The sequence below is a fragment of the Hoplias malabaricus genome, chromosome 3 (assembly GCF_029633855.1).
Source record: "Hoplias malabaricus isolate fHopMal1 chromosome 3, fHopMal1.hap1, whole genome shotgun sequence".
Taxonomy (NCBI): Eukaryota; Metazoa; Chordata; class Actinopteri; order Characiformes; family Erythrinidae; genus Hoplias; species Hoplias malabaricus.
This window is the reverse complement of record NC_089802.1, coordinates 18,763,473-18,787,506: the sequence shown is the minus strand read 5'-3', so window position 1 is coordinate 18,787,506 and position 24,034 is coordinate 18,763,473. Positions and strand designations below refer to the sequence as shown.

The 24,034-nt window shown below is 39.9% G+C and overlaps 1 protein-coding gene across 2 annotated transcripts; it reads right to left on the bottom strand.

The window, feature by feature from the left end:
• Positions 1 to 5,487: 5,487 nt before the first annotated feature.
• On the bottom strand, positions 5,488 to 22,386 carry bsk146 (brain specific kinase 146). Of its 2 annotated transcripts, XR_010801762.1 has the most exons (5): positions 22,227 to 22,386; positions 13,251 to 13,461; positions 12,923 to 13,125; positions 8,579 to 11,215; positions 5,488 to 8,484 (listed from the first exon to the last, which is right to left on the bottom strand). XR_010801762.1 is itself a non-coding variant. In XM_066662673.1 (4 exons), the coding sequence occupies exons 2-4, from the start codon at positions 13,420 to 13,422 to the stop codon at positions 10,397 to 10,399; spliced, it is 1,194 nt and encodes a 397-aa protein (XP_066518770.1). In that variant the 5' UTR covers positions 13,423 to 13,461; positions 22,227 to 22,386; the 3' UTR covers positions 5,488 to 10,396. The 2 variants fall into 2 exon arrangements, 1 of the variants encoding a protein (XP_066518770.1); XM_066662673.1 differs by having other exon boundaries at positions 5,488 to 11,215.
• Positions 22,387 to 24,034: the final 1,648 nt, after the last annotated feature.

The window sequence follows — 24,034 nt, the reverse complement described above, 5'->3', positions numbered from 1 at the left end:
CGTGTATTCTCACAGTTGCTTGCTATCTGGTGAATCAGAAAAGCTAAATGAGCAATTACATTTAAGAGACCAACTTACCAAGGCTAGCAGGCTAGCAAGAGGATAGTTTACCAAGGCTAGCATAGGCTGACTACCTATTTTTTTTTTGCCTCAACTGGTTTCTATAATCAAGAATTAATACTTATTAATTATTTATTTGAACATGGCACATACCAAGGTTCAGGAAGAAGTCTGAAATTATTAAAGCACAAATGCAGGACTTGCAGAGGCCAGGATTGAGAAGCTTGTGGGAAAGGTTTTTTGAGAGGGTGGGGGGAGGGGTTGCATTCTTTTGATTGTTTATTGATTGAACTGTTGATTGTTCAGTGAAATAATTAAGCATTTATAAAGTTTTGCTTGCAACTAACTGTGTGTCATAGTTATTATTTGTATTGTTATGCCTTCATGTCTGCTGCTGACAAACGGTACATTGATTATAGTGTATGATTATAGTTCCTATAAATTATCCAATATTTCTTGTTTATTCCAATAAATTCCCAAATCTTTCCTCGAAATTTACATTTTTAAATAGTTCCAGTGTTCCTGAGCTAAAGTTCCCATAGAATGTTAATTTACTGGAAATGTATTGGAAAATTTCCACCACTTTGCAACCCCAATATGTACCCTTGATGGTACCACAGCAATGAGAGTTTCGCTGACAGTGTACAGGAGCACTTTGTAGTTCTATATTTACAGACTGCACTCCATTTTGTTGCTCTGTTTACATTATTTCCCCCTTTCACCCTGTTCTTCAATGGCCAGACCACCACAGGACACCACAGAGCAGGTATGATTTGGGTGGTGGTTTATTTTCAGCGCTGCAGTGACACTGACAGTGGTGATGTGTTAGTGTGTGTTGTACGAATGGTTCAGACACAGCAGTGCTGCTGAAGATTTTTAAACAATGAATCCACTCACTCTTCACTCTGTTAGATACACCTACCTTTTTTGGTCCATGTTGTAGATATCAAGTCAGAGACAGTAGCTCATCTATTGCTGCACAGTTTGTGTTGGTCATTCTCTAGTCCTTCATCAGTGGACACAGGACACTGTTGGCTGGATATTTTTGAATGGTGCACTATTCCCAGTCCAGCACTGACACTGAGGGATTTAAAAAGTCAAGCCGCACTGCTGAGTCTGATCCACTCAGCACAACACACAGTAACACACCACCACCACCACGTCAGTGTCACTGCAGTGCTGAAAATGACTCATCACCCAAATCATACCTGCTTTGTGGTGGTCTCTTTGGGAGTCCTGAACATTGAACAACAGGGAAAGGAGCAGAGAAACGGTTAAACTGCACTCTCTAATTAATGAATTACAGCATGCTCCTGTATAGTGACTGAAGCAGAGAGAACGGACAGGTGATTTTATTATGGTTGATTGCTGTATTAAATTAATAAGCATGTTTTTTAGGAGAATTTTTCAAAAATAAAAGACTCCCTCTTTCTACCCACAGAACAAAAGGAGTCATCTCTGCTGCTGGGGCATGTGCCGTCACGAGTCCTTCATGCCTAAAGATCATGGACAAGTTTAAAGGAAAACCTCTCGACCGCAGACACCCATATACCTTAAAGCTTTCCTTTGCTGTTGCACTGTCACTGATTTCATATTCACCCCAACAGCCAGTTCAGAGACACCACTATAGGTTTTTGCCAATTTAAAGTCTCCTTACCCACAGATGAAGCCTAGCCTGGGAGTAAAATTGATTGTCAAGGGAGAAGCACCGTTGACAGTGGGCTCTTTCCCAGAACTAGACTCAGTCTGGCTCTGGGTGAATTGGCTCTGAAGGTAGTAAGAGGGTTACAGTGAAATGCATCATAATAAATTGCACATTTATAGGGCTCAAAGCATAAGACAAATCTGCTAAACTGAAACCACAGCACAAAGCCAGTGAACTAATGCTGTTTGGATTACATGTGTTTTGTTGCGTGATTGTTCTGGACATTATTTATTATATTTGGGGTAAATTAAATCCTAAGACTTCAGTTCTCAGAACCGTAAGTCATGTGTTTACTTGTTAATTTAAAAAGCAAATGAATTCTGAAGCCGCAGCTCTTCACCTAATAGAATTTGTAATAGGCTTTGCGAAATGTCTTCTTGATTAACCACAGGAAATCACATTCAGTAGATTAATAGTCAACATAACACACTATACATTTGGTATTTCATTTTCGGCGTGTCAGTGCCGCAGTCTGTTGCGCTGTGTATTAACTGGACGAAGGGCGGCACTCTAGAGGAATTTCGCTGATTTATACCGTCTGTCTGGGCCAGTTTTAGTTTTGAATCGGCATAGCAGCTAAAGCTCTGTATGTCGTTGCCTAATGCCTTTTGTATTGGTAATTCTCATAGCCTTTTGTGACTATTTTTAAATTTTGATTATTTTTCTGAAATGAGGGAAGTGTAGCCAAAAAGCACTTTGGAAGGCATCTGTATATCAAAGCCTTTAACCTTCTTGGAGTCCATAATGTTTGTCTTGGATTCATTTGGAATCCCTGGAATACTCACAGCACGTCTAAAAATAAAACCGGACAATACAGGACGAGCAGTCTTGGGATAATAGTCATTTCATATAAAGAGCACTTTTTTCCTTTGTTAAAACATGGTGTGGGGGGAAAAATGATTGCAGAACAAAGGTGCCAAAATAACAGCTCTTTGGAGAAAAAGCTAAAGCTCTGCACCGAAGCTAAAGCTTTTTCAATGGGCCTTTTTTTTTAAATAAATAAATAAAAGGCCTGGATGTATTCTGGGGATTCAGAAGTGTGTGCGCGTCAGACGTCACACCAAAGGACACGTTTGGTACCTTTTTTATATTTAAACATTTCTTTTATTTCGTACCTCAACACTTTAAAACTGTTCATGCATCTGCTAGTGTTCCTGTTTACAACAGAGTCATGTCACACAACTCTACCACTACATTTGTTTTGGTTGTAAATGACATTTCTTAATTTCTGTCTAACGGATTAAGACGTTTAGTCATTCAGAGTGGTTTGATGTAAGATGCTGTTTCAGAATTGTATGGGGATGAGGATGGCGCTGGGAACCAGACGTCGGAAGAGTTTGTCTCTAAATAACTCTAATTTCGGAGCTCTTGCTGAATGATGGATCTTGGATCAATAGGTTTGACATCATTTTGGCGTTTGATTAAAATTTATTCATTACTGAGAAGTCAGTGTATGGCTAAATAGGACCCAAAGAGAACTTATTTTCTGGGATAAGGACTGTTCGTTTTGAGCAGTGAGTTGGTAAGTTTGTCTTGAATGAATCATTTTACTTTACTTTAAACCTTCCTGAATACCTGCTTACAGCTTAACCATGAAACTATGCAGAAATTGGGAACGTTGGTGGAATTCCATTTTAAATCTTGGTTTTGGTCCATTCTTTGTGTTGCTGCCTTGCTGAGACAAATCAGTGGATGTACAATTTTTTTTCTTTCCTCTGATACATATAGGTTTTTTTAATGGTGTACATTTGCAAGACATGTCTTCAGATTGTATTAGGGATTAGTGAGCGTTGGGAGAATCGGGTGTGGGCAGGATTTTCTGTTGTGTGTGTTTTGTAACGGTGCCAGTCCCTGTTGGTTGGTTGTAGTGGAATGGGCAGTTTTTACTTGGGTGGGAAACCTTACAGTGTTGAAAATGTTCCTGTGTCTGTCTCATTGTGCTCTGTGTCATGTGCCATGTGCCATGTTTTTTGGTCGTTCTTCTGGATTCTTCTGGAGTCTTCTGCAAGTGTCACTGCAGAGGTTTGGTTTAGTTTCCAGGTTCTGCCTAATTCAGAAACAAGCTTTATATCACGCTCTTAATGATGGTTCCACAAAGGTTTTTTTTAAAATATATATATATGTTCATGGTTCTATATAGAACTATTTTTTACTAAAGAACCATAGTAGAACCATCATTTTTAAGTGTTTACCACACAACCAACCTTACTGAAATGTACCAAAATGTACTCTTCTGTTGCTTTTGTTTTCCCCTCCCCTTTTTTCCATGTGTCTTGTGTTTTTGAAACTTGTTCTCAGGGTTGAGTCTGATTCTTTGTCATATTTTTACTCCAGAATTTATTTATCCATGACTGACAACTAGAACATTTGCAGTCAGTGCTGAATAATAAATTGGCTTCTTTTATTTTCTTTAACACACTGCTGTGCTCCTGTCTTCTATCTGCTCTGCAGTTTTCTTTCCATCTGTGTTTTTCTCATTTCCACAAAGCTAACCACAGACAGGAGCTGTTTCACACCACACAGAAGTCGCTTGCTTAAGCTTGTAACATTTCTGCATGGCTGTCACTCGGGGAGTAGGGAAATAGCTGCGTGTTATGTTCCCAAGCATAATTTAACTAATTAGACCTAACATCACAGATTTTAAGGTTGTTTAGGACCAGATCTGAGCTGATGAGTGCCACTTTCATCTGTGCTGTACATAGTTCTAATACACATACTTTTGTATGAGGTCTGTTATAACCTACTGTATCCATGTCTATATAATATTCCTGTAATTTATATACTAAGTCTGCAATATTGTTCTGAATGTAGTTTGACTTTTTTCATGAATCCGATGTGGATAGTTAATGTAACTCCAGTCTGTGCCTATGTTTGCAACACTTCTATCAATGAGAAGGGCTGATATCTTTAAAGTAACACTAGGTAGATTTTTTATCTTAAAATTACAGCTTCAAAATCATTGTGCTGCTTCACTGACCTGTAATAAAGAGAATGGCGCCTCTGTCATTGATACTCTGGGCTCAGCACTACAGAAACTGCACCATATAGCTTTGGAAGGAGTGTAAGAAACCACTCCTCTCTCCACCTCCCCACTGATTTCAGATATTTTTGCTCCTGGGCTACCCTACTGTTGCAGAATGTAATTCACATTTACAAAACTCCTGAAATCAAGGTAGAAGGGGCAAGGGTTTTCTACCCTCCTCCAAAGGTAAACATAGCACAAAAAGTTAGGAAATTTGTGTTTAATAGATTATTTCTTTGTTGTAACAATGCTTCTTGGCAATAAATCTTATACAGTTGAAAAGCCTGTTAATTCCCCTTTTAAATGGTGCCACGTTAGTAAGGAACATGCATTTGTGGGATGTGCAGTAGAGTTGAGTATGTGAGCATGAAAAATTTGCTTCCCATGAAAAAATCCTTACTTTTTGTGCTATGTTTAGTAGTGAGTAATACATAGTGCAGTTTCTACAGTGTTGAACCCAGAGGAGCAATAACAATGGCTATTGCTATTTTCTGTATTACTATGTAACTTTTGAAGGAGGGTAGGAACCCCCCTTCCCTGACACCCCCCACCCTACACACACGTTGGTGTAAAAATGAATTGCACATTGCAACATGCCAAAATTTACCTAGTGTTCCTTTAAGGAAACCTTTGCCCTAGAATAAAACCACAACATTGTCATAAAAATGAAGCAATAAACGCAGAAGCCACACATTTTACTCTTCAACTCACTTTAATAAATCTGAACTTACAGGAAGACAGTAGTATTGCAAAGACAGAAGTGGACCAGAGGGCAGGGGGTGGTGCTGACCGAGTGAAAACTCACTGATGGTGGTCCATCCCTTTTTGTTCTAAGCTGTAAAATGGCAAAAGCACAAGGCTCTGGGCTCTTCCATCCCATGAGACTGAGATGTCAAAAATGACTGGTTTATTCTAATGTCTCTTGACCATAAAGCCTACTCTTACTGTAGACAACAGCTGCACAAAATGTTCAGAAGGTGGAAGATAGTAATAACTGCTGATGTACGCAACATTCAGCTAATTTCTACAGTTCAAGAGGGTGACACTCACATTAAATCACCTGTTTTCTTTCTTTTTTTTTTGTTTTTTCATTTGTATCCTCTTGAACAATTCCAGCACATATAAAATTCATGCACACGTGTCGTGGGGAAAATAAATTACACATAAACACAGAAAATATCACTTCACCAGTTTTCCAGTTTGTCTTTAGGCCACTATGCAGCAGATTCAGATTCTTGAGTGTGGCATTAACCCCAGATTTATCTCAGTCTTTTCTGTTCTGTACACAGATCACAAAAAATGATTTGCCGTGACCTCAGCATAGCCACACTGTTCTCAGAGTCCTTTAGGGTTGGGAAGACGGTAACACAACTACAACAATAACAACAGCACACAAACACAACACTTTGGAAACAAACTTTTGTATAACTATCATTTTGACTTGAGAATTTTAGCCCTAAGTTGTTTCAACGTTTATCTCACTCTGCAACATTACGCAAGAAATTGTGCTACGGCAAAATAAATTCACATTAACAATCCTCACAGCTTTATGACAAATTGTTTCCAGTAAAGGATGCTTATTTTCATGTTCATGCAACTAGGAGATGCGTGTGTGTGTACACCCCATCATCTTAAGGTTCTTCATTAAGTTCAAATCAATATACAAAAATATAGGTCACAACAATTAGCTAATCAAGTGGAAAGAAAACAGTACGTCAAATCAAGACTATACAGTAATAAAATTTCATTTCCACCTGTAGGTCTTCAGAGAGATATGTTTGTCATGGAGGGCTTGTAGGCAAAATGCAACCCAAAAAAAACCTAAACACCCTGCAATGTGACAGATACCATTCAAGCTCAAGTTTTATAAACAAAAAACTGCTCTGAAATCCACACAGTAGACTTTCCCTCAATCAGTTGATATTCATAGTTACTAGCAACAGCTGGAGCTGATGAGAATAGGATTAGGAATTCTGGGCCAATGTGGATATCCGATATTATTTGTGTTGCCTATTTAGCATTAGACGTGCAGCAGAGACACTGTGTGCTGTGGATTGTTTACTGTGCATGCAGTAAATGTATTAAAATACAGATATTTTAGACCATTCAGTGCCCTCCAGATGTTCAGGTCATTGTGAAACCAATAAATACATCTTCAAATATCCGTAGAGTCAAATCCAATCATATTGGCCTTGTCTCTTTGAGGCAAAACCTTTTATTTACTAAATCTATTTTTATTTATATTTTAATTTGTGAAATTTTGACATGAAGTAAAGATAAGATTATGATGGTCTGGTTACAAGGTGTGGGGAATGTTAGGCAGCAATTGAACAGCCGGCTCTTGTTGGCTCACTGAAGCTAAGAAGGGTGAAGGCGAACTTGGTCTGATCACACAGTAGAGCTACTGTAACACAAAGTGTGGTGCTGTGTAATTTCTATCATATAGAGTCTACATTAACATCTTCAGCAATTAAAGCTTATCTGTGGGATTGGATCATTGGACCTTCACTTCCCTCATGCATTAATGACACTGTGGCTGGTTCATTTGTTGTCCTCCTTTGGAGCACTCGGAGCCCTACTGTTTTGGAGATACTCTGACCAAAACGTCACAGCTGCTACAGCTTTTCTTTTGTTTTTAAACCTGCTTTCAACACATTAGCTTCAGGAAGTGACTGTTCAAATGCTGCCTAATAAAATTATTTTTAAAATATGTATTATACATCATTTTAATTATAAGCGAACATGGCTTTTTTTAGAAGAGGATACTGGAGGTCAGTGGGGACATTTGGATTGAGAATTAACACAGAATCCCGCTGTTTGTTTAGTGAGGATTTCAGATACACGCGGCTATAGGTTCCACTCGTCTGCACTGATATGAGCTCCATCAGACAAATACCAGAAGGGTTTAACTGACAGAATATTTCAGCGATGCTTTTACTCCATCCTAAAAGATCTGGTTCACATGTAGGAAGTGACTAGGTTTGGCTGCACAATCCCAGTTGGATTTGGCACAGGTGTCAACAAAGTAGCAAAAAAGGAGGGGGGGTTAAAAATAAAAATAAAATGAAACATCTAGTTACCTACAAATAAATAGAAAAAATATACTTTTGAATACAGAGAGGTCAGAAAAGTTAGAGATATGTAAAATAACACTGAAAAAAAGGTATAATCACCAAAACCTACAAGTACACACACGCATACACACACGCACACAGACACACACACACACCAGGTTGTATACAGCAGGCTTTTGTTTTCTTGTCGTATGTTCAAAAAAGGTTTTCCTGACAACATCAAATAAAAGGATTTTTTTTCCTGTTTTTATGCCATTGTTCCTCCAAAAGAGGTCCAACACCTTCCACAGTCCATAATTTTTCCCGGTCCACTTCCATTTTCTTTTTTTTTTTTTTTTTTTTCTTCTTTTTTTTGCATCAGGTATTGCTTTAAGGAATATGTTTTGGTCTAGCCCTAATCACTCCTGCAGATCTGCCATTTTCCACGCTCAGATCCTCGGTGTAGCTTATGCTTTCTGATGGTGATCTGATTCTATCTGTCTGTGAAAGGAGACGGGTTCTTTTTCACAGCTTCTTTCTCCTTCAAGATTTCCACTGAGGAAGTGCACTGTAAGACAGTCAGAGAGGTTAAGGAAATCTTTCCCAAAAGAGTGCAATGTGGTCTGGCTCTAGGAGGCAGCTCACTGTATAAAGAAAAAAATAAAATAAATAAATTTAAATAAATAAAGAGACTCTAATCACAAACAGAAAACTAGCTTCATAAACAACAAGGCTGACCTCATTTTTTGCTTTGTTTCTTTGTTGAGTCACACTCGGCGGCGGTAATGTTATTCTTTACATCATGGTATGAGCCTGGTAGGAGTGTCAGTGTGTGAAATTATATTACTCACTAAAGGAGCTATATACTTTTTTTTGGTACAGCAGTGGTCACCAGCCCCACCCCCGGAGATCTGGCTCCAACCCTAATTAGCCCGAGAGACTCCATCAAAGTGGTGTTTTTAAGAGCTGATACAAGCTGGATGAGATGTGTTTTAAGTTGTACTTGGCAGGAAGTTGGGCTGCACAATAGATACTCATCATCCTCATTATGATATTGCCTTCAGTACAGTGACAACACAGGAACCAATAAATCAACCACAGAGCACTGCACTGTCGTTCGCGTACAATAGTTTCTATGGTAAAAATAGCTAAATGCTACACAAAAAAGGGCACTGAGCATGAGGTATGGATAGGCGACTGTCTTAGATGTTCTCTGCGTTTACTGAGTACGTTTACATGCACATATTCATAACAGAACTCTATCAGATTTTAAGTGATCTGATGAGCATGTTTACATGCGCTCTGGGAATGGGAAAACTTGGCAACAGACAATAATATCACAGGATGATGTGACATAAAGTACCTGCTGCAGCATAGACATGGACCCACCTTAACTGCAAATATGGATCTATTTCCTTATGATTTCTAAAATTACACAGTGCTGCTCATCTCACAGCTTTCGGAGACAAGCTTTTTAAAAATGAGCATTCTTCCTGGACGCAGCTGCTGAAAGGTAAGAGCCGGAGAAGGCCTTACACTTTGTCTGGATATGTCTACGCGCATGTGCATACCAAGAAATCCTCAAAAAGTCACAGTATGAGTATACATGCACCGAGAGATCAGTTTACTGAGCTGAAATCCAGCTCTATTTTCTTAACCTCATTCTAGGCTTTATTCCGATCTTAAATAAGAGTATGCTGTTTGTGTGACCATGTGAGTAATCAGATAACTGCAGAAATTAAGAACGGGTTACGGAGTGCATGTAAAAGCTATAAGCCTCGCACATACTTTTGTGTGTTCAGAATAAACATTTTGTTGTGGTTAGAATCCATTGTGCTCTGAATTTGGATTCTGTTTAAACAGTGTAGAGTGGATGTCATATATTCTAAATGTTTATAGCTGTGGCTTCTAAAATGCAGGTGCAGAGCTATTGCAGGGGGCATGCAGCAAGGCAAACGAATGAGACCAGTCAGCCACAGTGAAATCCTTATATGAGTTTATGTGCGTGGAAGAGAAAAAAACTTTGAATTTGAAACTATTCTTATCTACAAAAGTGGGGCCCTGCAAAAAAAATTTGGGAACCACTGGTTTATAGTGTCCATCAGTTAGCAGTGCATTTGTAAATTGTAGCAAGGTATGTTGTAATTTTGATTAATATATTCTGTGGCTTAGTAGTGTATTTTCAGATTTGCAGTGTGTTTGGTTTCCAGTTACTGTATTTTCAGTCTGAAGTAAAACCCTAAAGCTCCAAAATTAGTGCTGTGACCTTTAGCAAAGCAGTAGATGCGGCTACCCATGTCGAGCAAGGCATCAATTACTCACAAATACTGGATTACTTGCCTCACACATGTTCATGAGCAAAAGGATTCTGAAATGAAAATATTAAGGAACATATAATCCATAAAAATCCTTCTTGAGTACCGGCAGAACTACATCTGCTAACTGCAGTCCTAATATGAGGCAGTATAATCACAATGAAATGTAGTATATATATTGTGTAGCCCTAAGCAGACATCCAGGAGCAGGGTTGGTGACCTCTGTGCATGTCCAGGGTCTCTACACACAGATCTCTATGGGGGTAGTGACCAGGATGCGTCCGTTGGGGGCGCTGTCCCTGGGCACGCGCTCGTAGCTGTTGGTAGACGACACAGAGCTGTTGGTGGACACGGAGGTAAAGTGGTGGGCAGCAGCCATGGGTGACGCTTCCGTTGGTGCTCCACTTTTGACTCCGCCTACTTCCGGAGACAGGGTCTGCTGCTTCATGCGGTCGGCCAGCAGCTCATCCTCCTCCTCCGAGGAAGAGCCAAGTGCCCCCTGTTGGTGGGGGCCTCCTCCCCCTTCTCCGTCCAGCATCCAGCGATGACCAAAGTGGATGAACACCTCCTTGACCTGGCAGCGACGCTCAGGCTCTAAGGCAAGCAACTTGCGGAACATCTGGAGCGCTCCGTCTCCGAAGCGGCGCCACTGCGAGGGAGCTGCGGGCGTCCTGCGCCTCTGCCAGCGCGCAAACTCCTCGTAGAAGGCATCTGAGGGCATGGCCTTCTCCCAGGGGAAGTTACCGGTCAGCATGCAGAACAGAAGCACGCCGAAGGCCCACACGTCTGCAGCGCGGTCCACACGGAATCCATCTCTCGCTGCTGCGTCGCACAGCTCTGGGGCCGTGTACGGGATAGTGCCGCTCACTCGCTTCACTGGTGAGCCAGCACGCCTCGTCATCCCGAAGTCCGACAGCTTCACCTTACGGCACTCCCGGTCAAAGATCAGCACGTTCTCAGGCTTGATGTCACGGTGCACCAGCTTCTTGCTGTGAAGGTAATCCAGCGCAATCGCCACTTGGTGGACACAGCGTTTAGCCACCGACTCCGGAAGACCCACCTGGAATAATGCACAAAGAAAACGCTTTAATACTCCTGGGTCTTCTACAACGTTTACCATCTTCAACCTACTTTTCACTGGAAAGCGACTATATTGATGACACTCCCCTGAGCTGTAATAGGGAGAACAGAGCTCCTGTTGTTGCTACTCCAAGTTGAGTACTGTAGAAACTGCCCTATGTATCTTTTAGTGGAGGATAGGAAACCACTCCTCCTCCCTCCTCCACCCAACTGATTTCAGATGTGGCATTTTTGCTCCTGGGCTACCCCTAGTGTTGCAGAGTGTAATTAACTTTTACTGCACTGTCTTGAAATCAAGGTAGAGGGGGCAGGGAGGAGGCTCCAAACGTTAGTAGTGCATAGTGCAGCTTCTGCAGTGCTGAGCCCAGAGCAGCAATGGCAAAGGCTCTATTGTCTCTGTTACAGGTCAATGAAGCCTCACAATAAATGATGTAATCACAATAATGCAAATGTAAGGTAAAATACTAACTACTGTTACTTAAGTAGTCATTTTTTCCATCAAATCAAATGTCAGAAGTGCTGTCTCAGACCTGCCAATATGTAACTGGTGAATGGTATTCATTTTATTCATCACACACACACTGTGATTAAAACTGTCTGAATATCACAGATCACACTTTTTTTATTTAATTCCCAGTCAGATAAGTGCACACTGTTCCATTTAAAGGAACACTAATGGCCCTTTCACACATGCACAGTAATACATAAACATTCCAGAGTTAACCCGGTGGAGCTCTAAAAGTGAACGGGACCACCCCCAACATCTTCCCCAACATTACCTGGAATTTTTCCTGGTAGTGCCCTACTAAAGATTCCCAGAAATTCCCTTTCTCTGCCTCCTCGGGGAGTTCCCTGAGTGCCTTTGTTTGCTTTGACTCTCAGAGGGTTTTCAGTAGCTGTTGAGTGGCTTTTCCAACGAAACCTCTGCATCTGACTTCAACAGGGTAGGTACGTGCTCTCGGTTCTGCTTCTGTGCATGCTGCAGCAAGCTTGCTGTAATTACCCTTTTCCTTTCAAAGCCTACCTACATCATCTCTTCCCATGGTAATGTGAGCTCTGTATTGAGTACTGTCTGGGCAGGGATGGACCGCAGGAAGATGTCTGGCCGTAGGGAAGTTGTGGTTACTTCTGGTGGAAACATAAGTTGCTGGTTAAGGTCATCCCTCATCTGCCGTTCACATCCGGGTTTCAGTAAGGGCCATTCCCTCTGGCTGGTGCCTTCTGCTTCAGCTCCTTGTTTGATGAAGCATATCTGCGGTTTGGCAGATGACGGGCAGGTACTGTTGGCCTCTATACTGTGTCCTCCAACACCAAACCACTTTTACTGGGCTTGGGTCAAAGCTGATTTTCTACATATATCATGATATTTTTCCACTTAAAATTAGATATGCACTTTTGCTGTTAGTACAGCTTCTCTGTCCATTTTATACAATCTGCTTATACTAGATTATATAATAATAATAATAATACTACACTACTATACTGCTATACTATACTACTTATATAATAATAATAATAAAAACACTTATTGATGATGCTGAGGTCCAAGCAGAATAAAGAGTATTCTCTGTATTTGCACAGCATACTGTTAATACAAAAATATTAAAATCAGACCTTAGCATACTGTAAATGAAATGCTAATCCGGAACCGAACTGTTGTTAAAAGAGAGTGAGGGGTTTGGATTACCTGAGGTGGAATTATGTCAAAGAGATCCCCTGCTACAGCATACTCCTGTGCAAAAACGTAGTAATCCTCTGTCTCAAATGCAATGCCGAACATGTTGATTATGAAGGGGCAGGGGGAGAGGTACAGTGAGATACTGTACTCTCTCAAAAAGCTCTTTAGCTTGGTGGTTTTCTTCTTGAGGAACTTTAGAGCCATTTTAGTGCCTACATTAGGGATAGAGGAGACAAAACAAAAGCATATAAAGACAATTTTCATGAAGGTATGTTTTTGTAAATTGTTTTCTTTTGTTTTAGCAGATCCACAAACAGAGTGCATGACCACACTTTACCTCTGATTTTATGGATGACCAAGTCCACCTTCCCATAGGTGCCTTTCCCCAGCTCCCTGATGACTTCATAGTACTTGTTGACCTCAAGCTTCTCCAGGTTTTGGGCTGTAAAGAGCTGTAGCTCCTCCAGGATGTCCACGGACACACGAGGGTCAACTGGAGAGGAGCTCATGCTTTCGCAGGAGCAGGAGTGCTCTCCAACACAGTGTTACTGCGGTCATACAAAAAGAGGCACAACCAGAGATTAACAGGACCCTCCATGGGGTGTACAACCTTAATGCTCCGTGTTATAGCACTTTTCCACTGCATGGTACCTATACTACTCGACTCTACTCCCTGCTGGTACTTGATGCTAGGTTTCCACTAGCATGGGAATACCCTGAGATGTAGCTGGTGATGTCGCTGGTACCATGCAGTGGAAAATGCTATTATATATCAGACATATAATTCAAAAGTAAACGTCATTTATTATGCAACATAGTGCTGAACGACATCAATGCAAATCAACGTTGAGATTAACTGAAGATTTTACCTTTATTACGATTAATGAGCGATTTATTTTTCCTTTTGTCTTTAAAATCAGGTTAATGATATCACAACCATACCTGAGTGGAAATCTGAAATACTGCCGTTAACCCTCAAGCTAGAAAAATTGATAAATTGGCTTTCTTTGAAAAAACCCTTAAGGGTGTACACCTGACAGAAAATAACTGGAATTTCAATTACCATCAGAAAAAACGCAACAAGATCAATTTTCTCCAATTTGTTCAGCCCTATTTTGGACCTCTGCGGGGTTAAAAAAAACTGGAAGCTGTGCTTTCCTGCCTTCCCTAGAGTCCACTACATGGTAAATGATCCATACTCTGTATTGTTCCTGGTCTCAGCCTTGCTCCAGTTGAAGTAATTAGCCTGAACATCTGCAAGATGTTTTCTAAAGATTCTAAAGGATTCTGCATACACTCATCCAACATGCAGGTCTCTCCCTGTTGTCTCGTCAATATGTTTGGGAGCGTAGTGCACCGGCTGAGCACTATGAAACCAGAGACAACAGCGTGTATCTGGCCTAAAGCAGCTTGGCAGTTCTTCATTTCACAATCAAAATTACACTATATTTTAAAGCAAAGTGGCACTGTTTAACTTGAGGTGGGAAGAAATAATCACACCATTACATAATCAGCCACACAGAAAATGTTCTGCAGCTTCTTCTGCCTTTCCCTTCAGCGATCTACAGCAGTGCCTTTTACGCCCCATTTCACTGCTCCCAGATCAATCCACAGCATTTACTGCAGTTGTCTCTTTTTTTTCCACTGATATTTCACTATTATTTGTCTGCAAAATTCAATCATTACGAAAAAACAAAATGTAATTTAGGACACTGTGAATAATCTCTTCTTGGAAAATCTTAAATTATAAATGTTTAAAAAACATGAAAAATAGAAATAATAGTAAATTTCTTCTGAAATTTTCTCCAATACTAATAAAACTGTGTCATCAATATTGGACGATATTGTCAGCCAAAAAATTTATCAGACTCTGATGACATTTAAAGAGACATTTTCAGTGTTTAAATCAGCACAATTTCTCACTGATGCCAGTATATTTGAAGAATATTCAGTATTGGCAATTTTATCAGTTAAACGATATATCGGTCAAGTCCTGGTTTAAGTCTGTTTGTCTGTTTCAGAACACTGCAGTGGCTGTAAACAGAGAAGACCATTTGTTATTGGCGTCAGATCAGAAGTGCTTAGCTTGCACTGCAGGTTACAGCACATGGTCCGCTTCCTGGGTGGGCTAGGTGGGTTGTATCATGTTCCCTCATCATATCTTCACCACAGCCAAAGTCCCGCTCTGTACATCCTGTTCGATTTTCATATCATGGCTCTTTCAGCACAGAGCAATCCAATAGTCTGGAGGTGGATTTATTAAGTAGTTGCAGGAGCTGGACAGGCGACTAACACAGACAGTCGTACCACCACGGCTCACACATTGCGGGACAGTACAAAATGGAAGCTGGGCTGGAGAGATATGACTCACAGGGTCAAAGACAATGTCAGCGCTGCATGGCTTTAAGGCAAACAGATGCAAAAATGCAGAAAGTGTACAGCACAATGGGCTGAAAATGAGATGAATGTTTTACTGTTTCTGCTGTGCATAGCTGGGTTTTATTACAGTGATTTCTATTAATGGCTAAGCCCACTGTTACTGTTCTTTCCTGCAGGAAGCATTAGAGCATTTTTATGTTCCAGTCATTTGGATTGTTTTCTGTTGTTTAAAATAAGTCTTTAAATACACAGGGTCTTCCAGAAATGTGGTCAGAAATGAGGACTAGTGTTTTATCAGCATAAATTTACATTCCAAATGTTTCAGTGAATCAAGGTTTTTAAAAGCATAAATATATTTAAAAAATAGTCACGATTACTAGCGTTCCAACACAACCAAATTGTATTAGATGGTGTATCATCATTGTGAAGAACACAGTGATAATGCTCCACAGCACATTGAGGAGGGTCTTTTACTCATTTAGAAAGGTTGTCTGTATATTTTGGCAAACAGATGTAGATGCTGCAGCTAATCACAGAAACTACACACTGGACCACACATTATGTGCACGCTCAAGATACACAAGGTTAAAAACAAGCCGTTCAGCAAGTTCATGACACAAGTCCAGTGATTATAAAAATGTGTTAATAAATGACATTTTTCTGTCCACAACCTTCTACAATAATGGTAATGTAATGAATGAACATTTGGGGAAAAATTGTCCAAACTGTTAGCACATGGCAAGAGCGGAACTGAAGTGCATTTTGAGCAGTGTCTTCTCACTGAAGGACATTGTTTCTGGGGTTAAATCCCAGCTGCTATGACTGTTGATTGTTTTTGCTAAATATGAATGCCCAACAAGCAACTAGGGGGCCCTAAAAATATGTTTTTTTGTTTTTTTTTTGGGTCAATAATAATAATAACAATAATAATAATAATAATAATAATAATTTGGGCTATTCTTTTATATTTATTTATATATACAGGCTATCAGCCTATTTCTACTCATTATTTAATTGTCAGAATGATTTAAGCATTTAGAAAATTAAGTTAAAAATTAGCATTAGAATATATGTATTTAATAATTTTCATAAGAAATTATATCATCTTCACTGAAGTGCCACTTTGTTATTGTATTTCCCCTAGCTAGCCACCAGATGTTGCACATCCCAAATCCAGACAAACGCACTGGTGTATTAGTCAAGAGTCAAGACACATGACCTCCAGCGGCCAAGCAGGCAAACCACAACAACACAAATCATCTGGATGCAGTGTGCACAAGGCTTGCAGTGTATAAATCTGTGTAAACAGATATACCTTGCCTGATTGCGACAATTCCATATGCATATTGCAATATCAATTCCAGATCAGGAGAGTGGATGGAGAAAATTTGAATAGCCATCCCATTTCCTCCCATCGTCATCCACTGAGTTTTAAACGATTAGCCACAAAATGCAACAACCTAAAGCATTTCGTGCTTTTCCCTGAAGCTAGGATTCGCTCCAGCACCAGAGCTGCTTCTCCATTCATTTGCCATCCCACTTATCGGAGGGTTGCAGCCCTGGGAACAAGATGAATATATATATATAGCAAGGAAGTCAACGGCTCTCTCAGCCCCTCTAGAATATTCATGTCGCCTGAGCTCTGCGCTTCCCCAGGACTGTTTCTAAGTGCCCTGAGAGGGTACTTGCAAGTTCCTCACACACTTCCAACACTAGTTCAAATTGCAGACTTGCAGCTGGTTACCCTCAATAAGTGAACGTGCTGCACTGATGGAGGGCAAACTGAAAAATGTATGTTCTAAAGGGCAAATACTACGTTAGCAAAAAAAGGCAACAAAATATAATTAGTTTAAGAATGCTCCGAGTTGTTGGATTAATGTATAATATAACATCATTTTGAAGAAAACATTTTTGTTTTCCCATAATCCCTGGTCATAATGTCTGCAATGTTTTTTCCACCTCAAAAACAGCTTAATATTAATATGATACTGATTAATAACAGGTAGAGAGAAATAATATGAACCAATAATTTCATATATAGCTACATAGCTCTGGTCCAGGATTTGTCAACAATGATGCGGGTCCTATGCAGATGGCTGGGAACTTGCGGTCAAATTTTTTTGTTTTATTTCATTTTCTAAAGGACAAGAATTTACTGCCCACTGGACCCTGAGCAGAATGAAGTGATTATAAAAGTTGAATGAATCAGTGAACACATTCCATAAATGAACAGAAGTGGTAGACTATAATTAGCTGAAAAGAAAATCCATATTTGTGTATTAGCAGTAGAGGATGTACTTTACAGTCATCTTTGCAGAAAAACAGCACAACATGTAATTTGCCCTAGGGATAAGGATGGGCACTTAATTGAAAATGAATCAAAATCTACATTCAGAAAGTCTAACCCATGTATTCTTGCTTATACTGAGTATATAGATTTTCTTTTTCTTTCCTATATATCCTTTTTTATTGTTTAATTATATTAATGTGTCCTCTACTGGGTGTTCATACTGTCCCCTTAAAACCATGAAGTCACGTGATTCTGCCATATGGAAGCAACATGGAGGAGAACCTAAACAAGAAATATTAGAAAACAAATCCCAGCTTTAATACTTGAGAATATTTACAGTACAAGCCTTTTCAGTGAACTGAGGGTAAAAATATCACCCAGCTCTGCCTAGGAGCATTTAAACTGTAAATTTGCTGAATCACAGAGTACTTAATTTGGTGTTAAATACAGTTGACAGCAGACCTGGAGCCAGAAGGCCTTCCAGCTGTTGGGCCCTACAGCTCTCACCACTGCCTCGATTGTTTAAAAATGAGTCATTAAAACCCGCTTGGGACCATAACATAAGCATTTAACACGGCTAAACAGGCTCATCACAAGGGTGGAGCTGCATATGGTGCTGCTGTTCTCCTCAAAGAAGAATGGTGATTAGTTGCGAAATGTTGGACAAGTGCATAAACATTGGCCAGGCCTTTTTTTCCGAGCCAGCAAATCAAGAGAGCTATCGGGCAGCCTGGCCGCGCAGGCAGCTTTCCAGACACTGAGAAAATGTTTCAATCCTTTGGAAATGTTCAAAGGAGTGGTAATAGAGCAGGCACTCTGAAGCCAATAGCTCTGCTGACAGTTTAGCTTCTCAATCTCCTGATGCCTCACTGTGTTATGTAAGACTTTTTCCAAGTAGCAAAGGAAAAAGCAGGAGACAGTTTTATGGGCAAATATACTATAGACTGAAGGAACACCAACCTCGTATCTACACACATTTTCCATTTTATCAGAACTTTTTAGTTCTAAAATTACAGACTGTAGTTCACCTATTTCTCTGCATACCTTCTTATTCCCATTTCACCCTGCTCTCAATGGTCAGGACACTGATGAGGAGGTGGTGCGTTAGTGTGTGTTGTGCTGGTACAGTGGATCAGACACAGCAGTGTGCCTAAAGTTTTAAAACATGGTGTCCACTCACTGTACACTCTATCAGACATGTTGGTCCCACCTTGCAGATGTAAAGTCATACTCTAGTCCTTCATCAGTGGACACAGGACACTGTTGGCAGGATAATTTTGGTTGGTGGACTAATCTCAGGCCAGCTTGGCAGGCAAGCAGCACTGCTGTGTCTGATCCACTCATACGCACTAACACAGAACCACCACGTCAGTGTCAGTGCAGCTCTGAGAACGTTACACCACCCAAATAATACCTGCTCTGTTGTGGTCTTATGGGGTCCTTACCATTGAAGAGCAGACATTCAGCTGCAAATGAAAAACAGCTGCACATAAGCTTGACAACACCATGCTCAGCGCCAACAGTCTCCAGCTTTGGAGAGCAGTGGAATATGCAATATTGATCTTGTATATTATTTTATCTCATTAATATTATTGTTATTATGTCTCTGTTTATCATTTTTCTTTTTCTCTTTTTTTTCCCCTTTGCAATGGTACTTTATAAAAGGGCATATACATGCTGTGCTGTACCTACTGTATATAACTAATAATATGAAAAAATGACATTTAAATTAAAAAAAAAAAAAATAAGCCTTGCTTTCAGTGGAAGTGCAGGTGTTCAGACATCTCTGACCACGGTGTGTATATCAGAGTACATTTCTGTACATAGGCTGTGAAGCGGCAGACAGCACGGCCTGTGGAGCCTGTCCACTTCCTGAATCATTAATTAAAAGCTGCGAGTTTCTCACCTTGTGTTCTGACCACAGGGGTGTGAAAAAGAGGATCAGAGCAAAATACACACAATTTGTATTCCTGTCTTTGTCAGGTCTGTGGATCGTCCTCTGTATTACTGAACGCTGAAAAAAACTGCACAAGGGAATTCTACCCATTTCTCTAATATTTCAGAATACAACGTAAAGGAGTTTTGTTGTGAAATGCTCCATTCAATACCTGCTCATCCATTGATTCTGAAATCAAGAGTATTAACTGTGACAGTGTCCCACCAACCTCCACTGTACTAGTAAGATGTTACAGATGGTGGAATCCTTCTGTGAGTTTATGATACCATTCCACCACAAAAAAAAACATTGGTGAGGTCACGTACTGATGTTGGAGGATTAGCGCAGGATCCTAGTTTCCTCAACTGTGTTTTAAACTCTGCAAACCTTTATTCCTATCACAGTCACTGTGAATATCTCTCTCTCTCTCTCTCTCTCTCTCAACTTGTTTACAATGATATTATATCAATATTTAAAGCATTTCCCCTATATTTACATCTTAATCTACTCTAATGGTCTCTGTGGTACACCAAAATGTCCTTAAAATGAATCTGAAGAACAGAAGGAGGATATTTAAGAGCTCCTAGTATAAATATATTATTTATGGATTTTTAGCTTTGATTTTGTGTGTGTTTATTTCTCCTTTAATTCTAGTGGGGAGCAGGCTGATGTCCATCAAACTGGGAACAATCAGTTCCCATGAATAACTTGCACACCTGCGGCTACGTGGATCATCCGGGGATAAACAAGGAAAAAAGGAAGCAACTCTGCCTGGACAACAATAACAGTGCCTAATGTATTCATATCAGTATTCATTTCAACAGCATTGCATATGTCCTTGAAACTGAATCCATTTCTATGAGATAAACAGAAGGTAAACAAGAGAGTGTCCCACATCCAAAGCCAGTGCTGCCTGTGATTATAAGCCTAAAGTTTCTTGTGCAGATGTTTTTTTTTTTTTTTTCACCATCGTTTTCATAATCATAATCAACAACTTCACACATGGATTAAGGTTTGAGACCCATAAGCTTTACATATCAGTCCAGCCCTTGTATGTAGATTATGAAAGACGTACTGGGTCCATGATTCATGACATTTCTGTGTCATCCTAAAGCACGCTGTTAAAGGGCACACGTTACTGAATTCTAACTGTCTACTTGTCTTTTGTCTTTTGTCTTATTCTGAAATAAGATTGATTAGAATATAAGTGCAGTAAAAAGTTACACATACACTGTTCACCTCCCTGTCCATAAGTAGAAACCAAGCATATTTGTAACTCACAGATTTGTGATTTCACAAAACCCAAAAGGCTAATATATATCCTCTTATTCAGCCAGCAGCATCTCTGCACAATCTCACTGAGGCACAACACAGGACATCCAAACACAAATTTACACATTTTCACATTCCAAAGAACAGCATGCATGTTAAAAACAGTACCTTTACAGCAGAAGGGAAAGCCTTTTTTATAACTTTAAATGGAAGTCAGTGAAAAAAGATTTGAATCCAAGTAATTTTAGAGTATTTTTGTTGGTCCATTCATCATTAAATGTTCACACAGTGTGAAGGACAGGTGCTATGTTCAAAAAAGTAAAACAAATATGTTTTACTTTCAAGAAGGATGACATATCATATTTAAATATTTTATCGAAATGAAAATCATACATATTTCAATGTATAAAATTAAATGCTTAAATTTAATTACAATATTCAATAATTAAAATATTTGAATTATAATTATTTATTCAGTCAGTCACTTTAAGGTGAACACAATGTTATTTAAAAAAAACAAAAAAAAAACAAACAAAAACATGTGAGCTAAATGTTCACCATGCTCAATGCCAAGTGCTGCTAGAGGGGCATACATCACCCCTAAGAACAGAAATGTGGAGCAGATGATGGAGTGATGGTGCACTATTCCAATAATTCTGAGTGGTGTTATATATATACACACTAACCTATCCCTATAACCTATGGCTAAATTCAATCACATCTTCACAGCAATGTTACAACGGCTAGCAGAGGAGTAAAATCTGTCCCGGGGGAAAGAGGGGGGCATTTTACTTTTTTCTACCACTGATTTTAGATGATTTAATTCTGAATGACCAGATCCTGGTGGTTTTCTTGTATTTTCTACCTGGGACAGTCTCAGTTTTCACCAGCGTGTTACCTACAGGATCCTGACTCATCCTCTCCAGCAGCTCAAGAACAACAACTCTCTCTGTCTCTAACAGACACACACACACACACACACACAATGACCCCAATGCAGGCCAGCCAGCACCACCACAGTCCTCTACAGCACTGGGACTCTTTATTATTCATGCTTATCATTTGCATGCTTAATTAAACCTCTTCTGTGAGGCTGGGAGTCCATTTCTGCACCTGCTCAGAAAGCAGAAAGGAGAAAGCACGGGTACTAGGAAGAAACGTGGATTTAGTAAATGGATTTAAAGTAATTTACGTTTTTACATTATTTTGTGCCACTAGCTGAATGACAGTCCGCAGTGCTGCTAAAAAGCTATACCAGGCTTGTATTTACAAACAGACAACACCTCCAACAGCCCATAAACACACATACAGACAGACCACTGACCGTATAATAACGCCCCGTTGATGTTATCCAGCTCACACTTAAATACACGGTAAATATTACAACAACAACGGTTCGTAATTTTCTTGCTGCTGATGTTGAAGTATTTACTCACCATTAAATCCGTCCTTATTCTAACTGAGGTTCCCTAACCGGACCGTTCATGCCGCAAATATCCCCAGGGATGAATAAAGACACAGCATTTCTCTTTTCTTTCTCTCTCTCTCTCGTGTCTGATATCGCTCCGTTTTTCTGTTCGCATTTGGACTGTTTCTCTCCTCGTTATAACACACTCTCTCTCTCTCTCTCTCTCTCTCTCTCTGCTATTGTCTGGCTCCGCAGCTCCTGAGCCCAAATCAAAGCTCCTGCAGATATGAGAAGTGACCCCGCCCCCCGGCACTACTCAGCCAATAGCAGCGTTTAAAGCGCTAGTGGCGAGTACCACCCACCACGAATAATTGGCTCGTAGCTGTGCTGGAACGCCGAGACCAGAAGCAGAGGCTTACTCCCCCTTGACCAATAGCATGTGGGAAGCCCCGCCCCTTCAGCTCTCAGCCAATAGCAGAAAAGCTCGCCGGCCGCGCGATGCCCCTGTTGTGAACCAGCTTTCCAAACCCCTAAAGTCCGTGTAGTGAGAGGACTGTGGACACACACTTCGCTGAAGGACAAACCTGAACAATGTACAGCTAATGGTTAACTTAATGGCTCCGGTGTCAACAATGCAATTCAAAATTTAAACGCTAAAGAACATTTTGAAAACGTACCGAGTCTTTCCTTAATTGTTTACTTTGGTACTTGAAAACAGGGCCATGATTTAAAACCAGACTTAAATTTCATGCTAAATTGTTTTAGATTATATCTCAGCCTTTGTGTACAACTGACTCAACAAACAATATTTACAAACCAAACACTGCAGTGGCTAAAATAGGCTAGCCAAATTAGTGGTTAATTGAACTTAAAACCACAATTTTCAATTAATTAAACCAATCACTTTAAGTTCTATGACTTCATTCATTCTTTCATATTTTGTAAATACCTCAACCTGATTATGGTCATGGCGGGTCAAGAACCTATCAGCAAAACAAGAACACCTGGACGGATTACCAGTACATCGAATAACACAACAGACACAACCAGTCACTCACACATTCACATCAGTGGGATAAATCTACCTACCAGGTGTTTTTCCAACATAGGAGGACACCAATGCACCTGAAAAAACACAAAGACACGGGGGGAACAAACCAAACTCCTCGTAGTCAGCGATCCAAGAAAAGGTTCCAGGACCCTAGGGCCATGGAACTGGGTGTGAGAGTGACTATTGTTAGGGTCACCATGCTGCAATCATAAAAGCAGTTATTTGACATGAAGGGGTTAATGGTTCTCTGCTCTAATACGCTTGATTAAAATGATCAGCTTGTTAATGAGTGCATGACGTGGGTTAAGTGATTTATTAATATAATACATTCCAGCATTGAGGAACCACTGGTAAAGGATGGTCAATATTCAATATTCAGAGCATGGAAAATAATACAATAACCAAAGTAAACTAGTCTGTTTTCAAGTCAGTTAACTCTTTAAAAGATCAGTACCAGCTGGTAGGCTTCTATGTATAAATATTTTCATTATAGCCCATGCAGTTACTGAATAACATGAGTTACATGTGTCTGAAATTTTAAGGGGCTAAAAAAAGAATCATCTTTCTTCTACAGGTTATTCTATCTATGACTAACACAATCAAATGGCATAGAATATATGGGTTTTAATTTCAGTGACAGAACTTCAAGGTGAAAAACAGCAGAGAGCTTTGGAAATGATTTGCACTGATGTGTCTGCCAAATGACTGTAACCTAATTCAGTGAGGGTGTTACTCAGAGGTTGCATCACAAGTCACAGAAGTACAGGTTTAAAATTCATCATCAC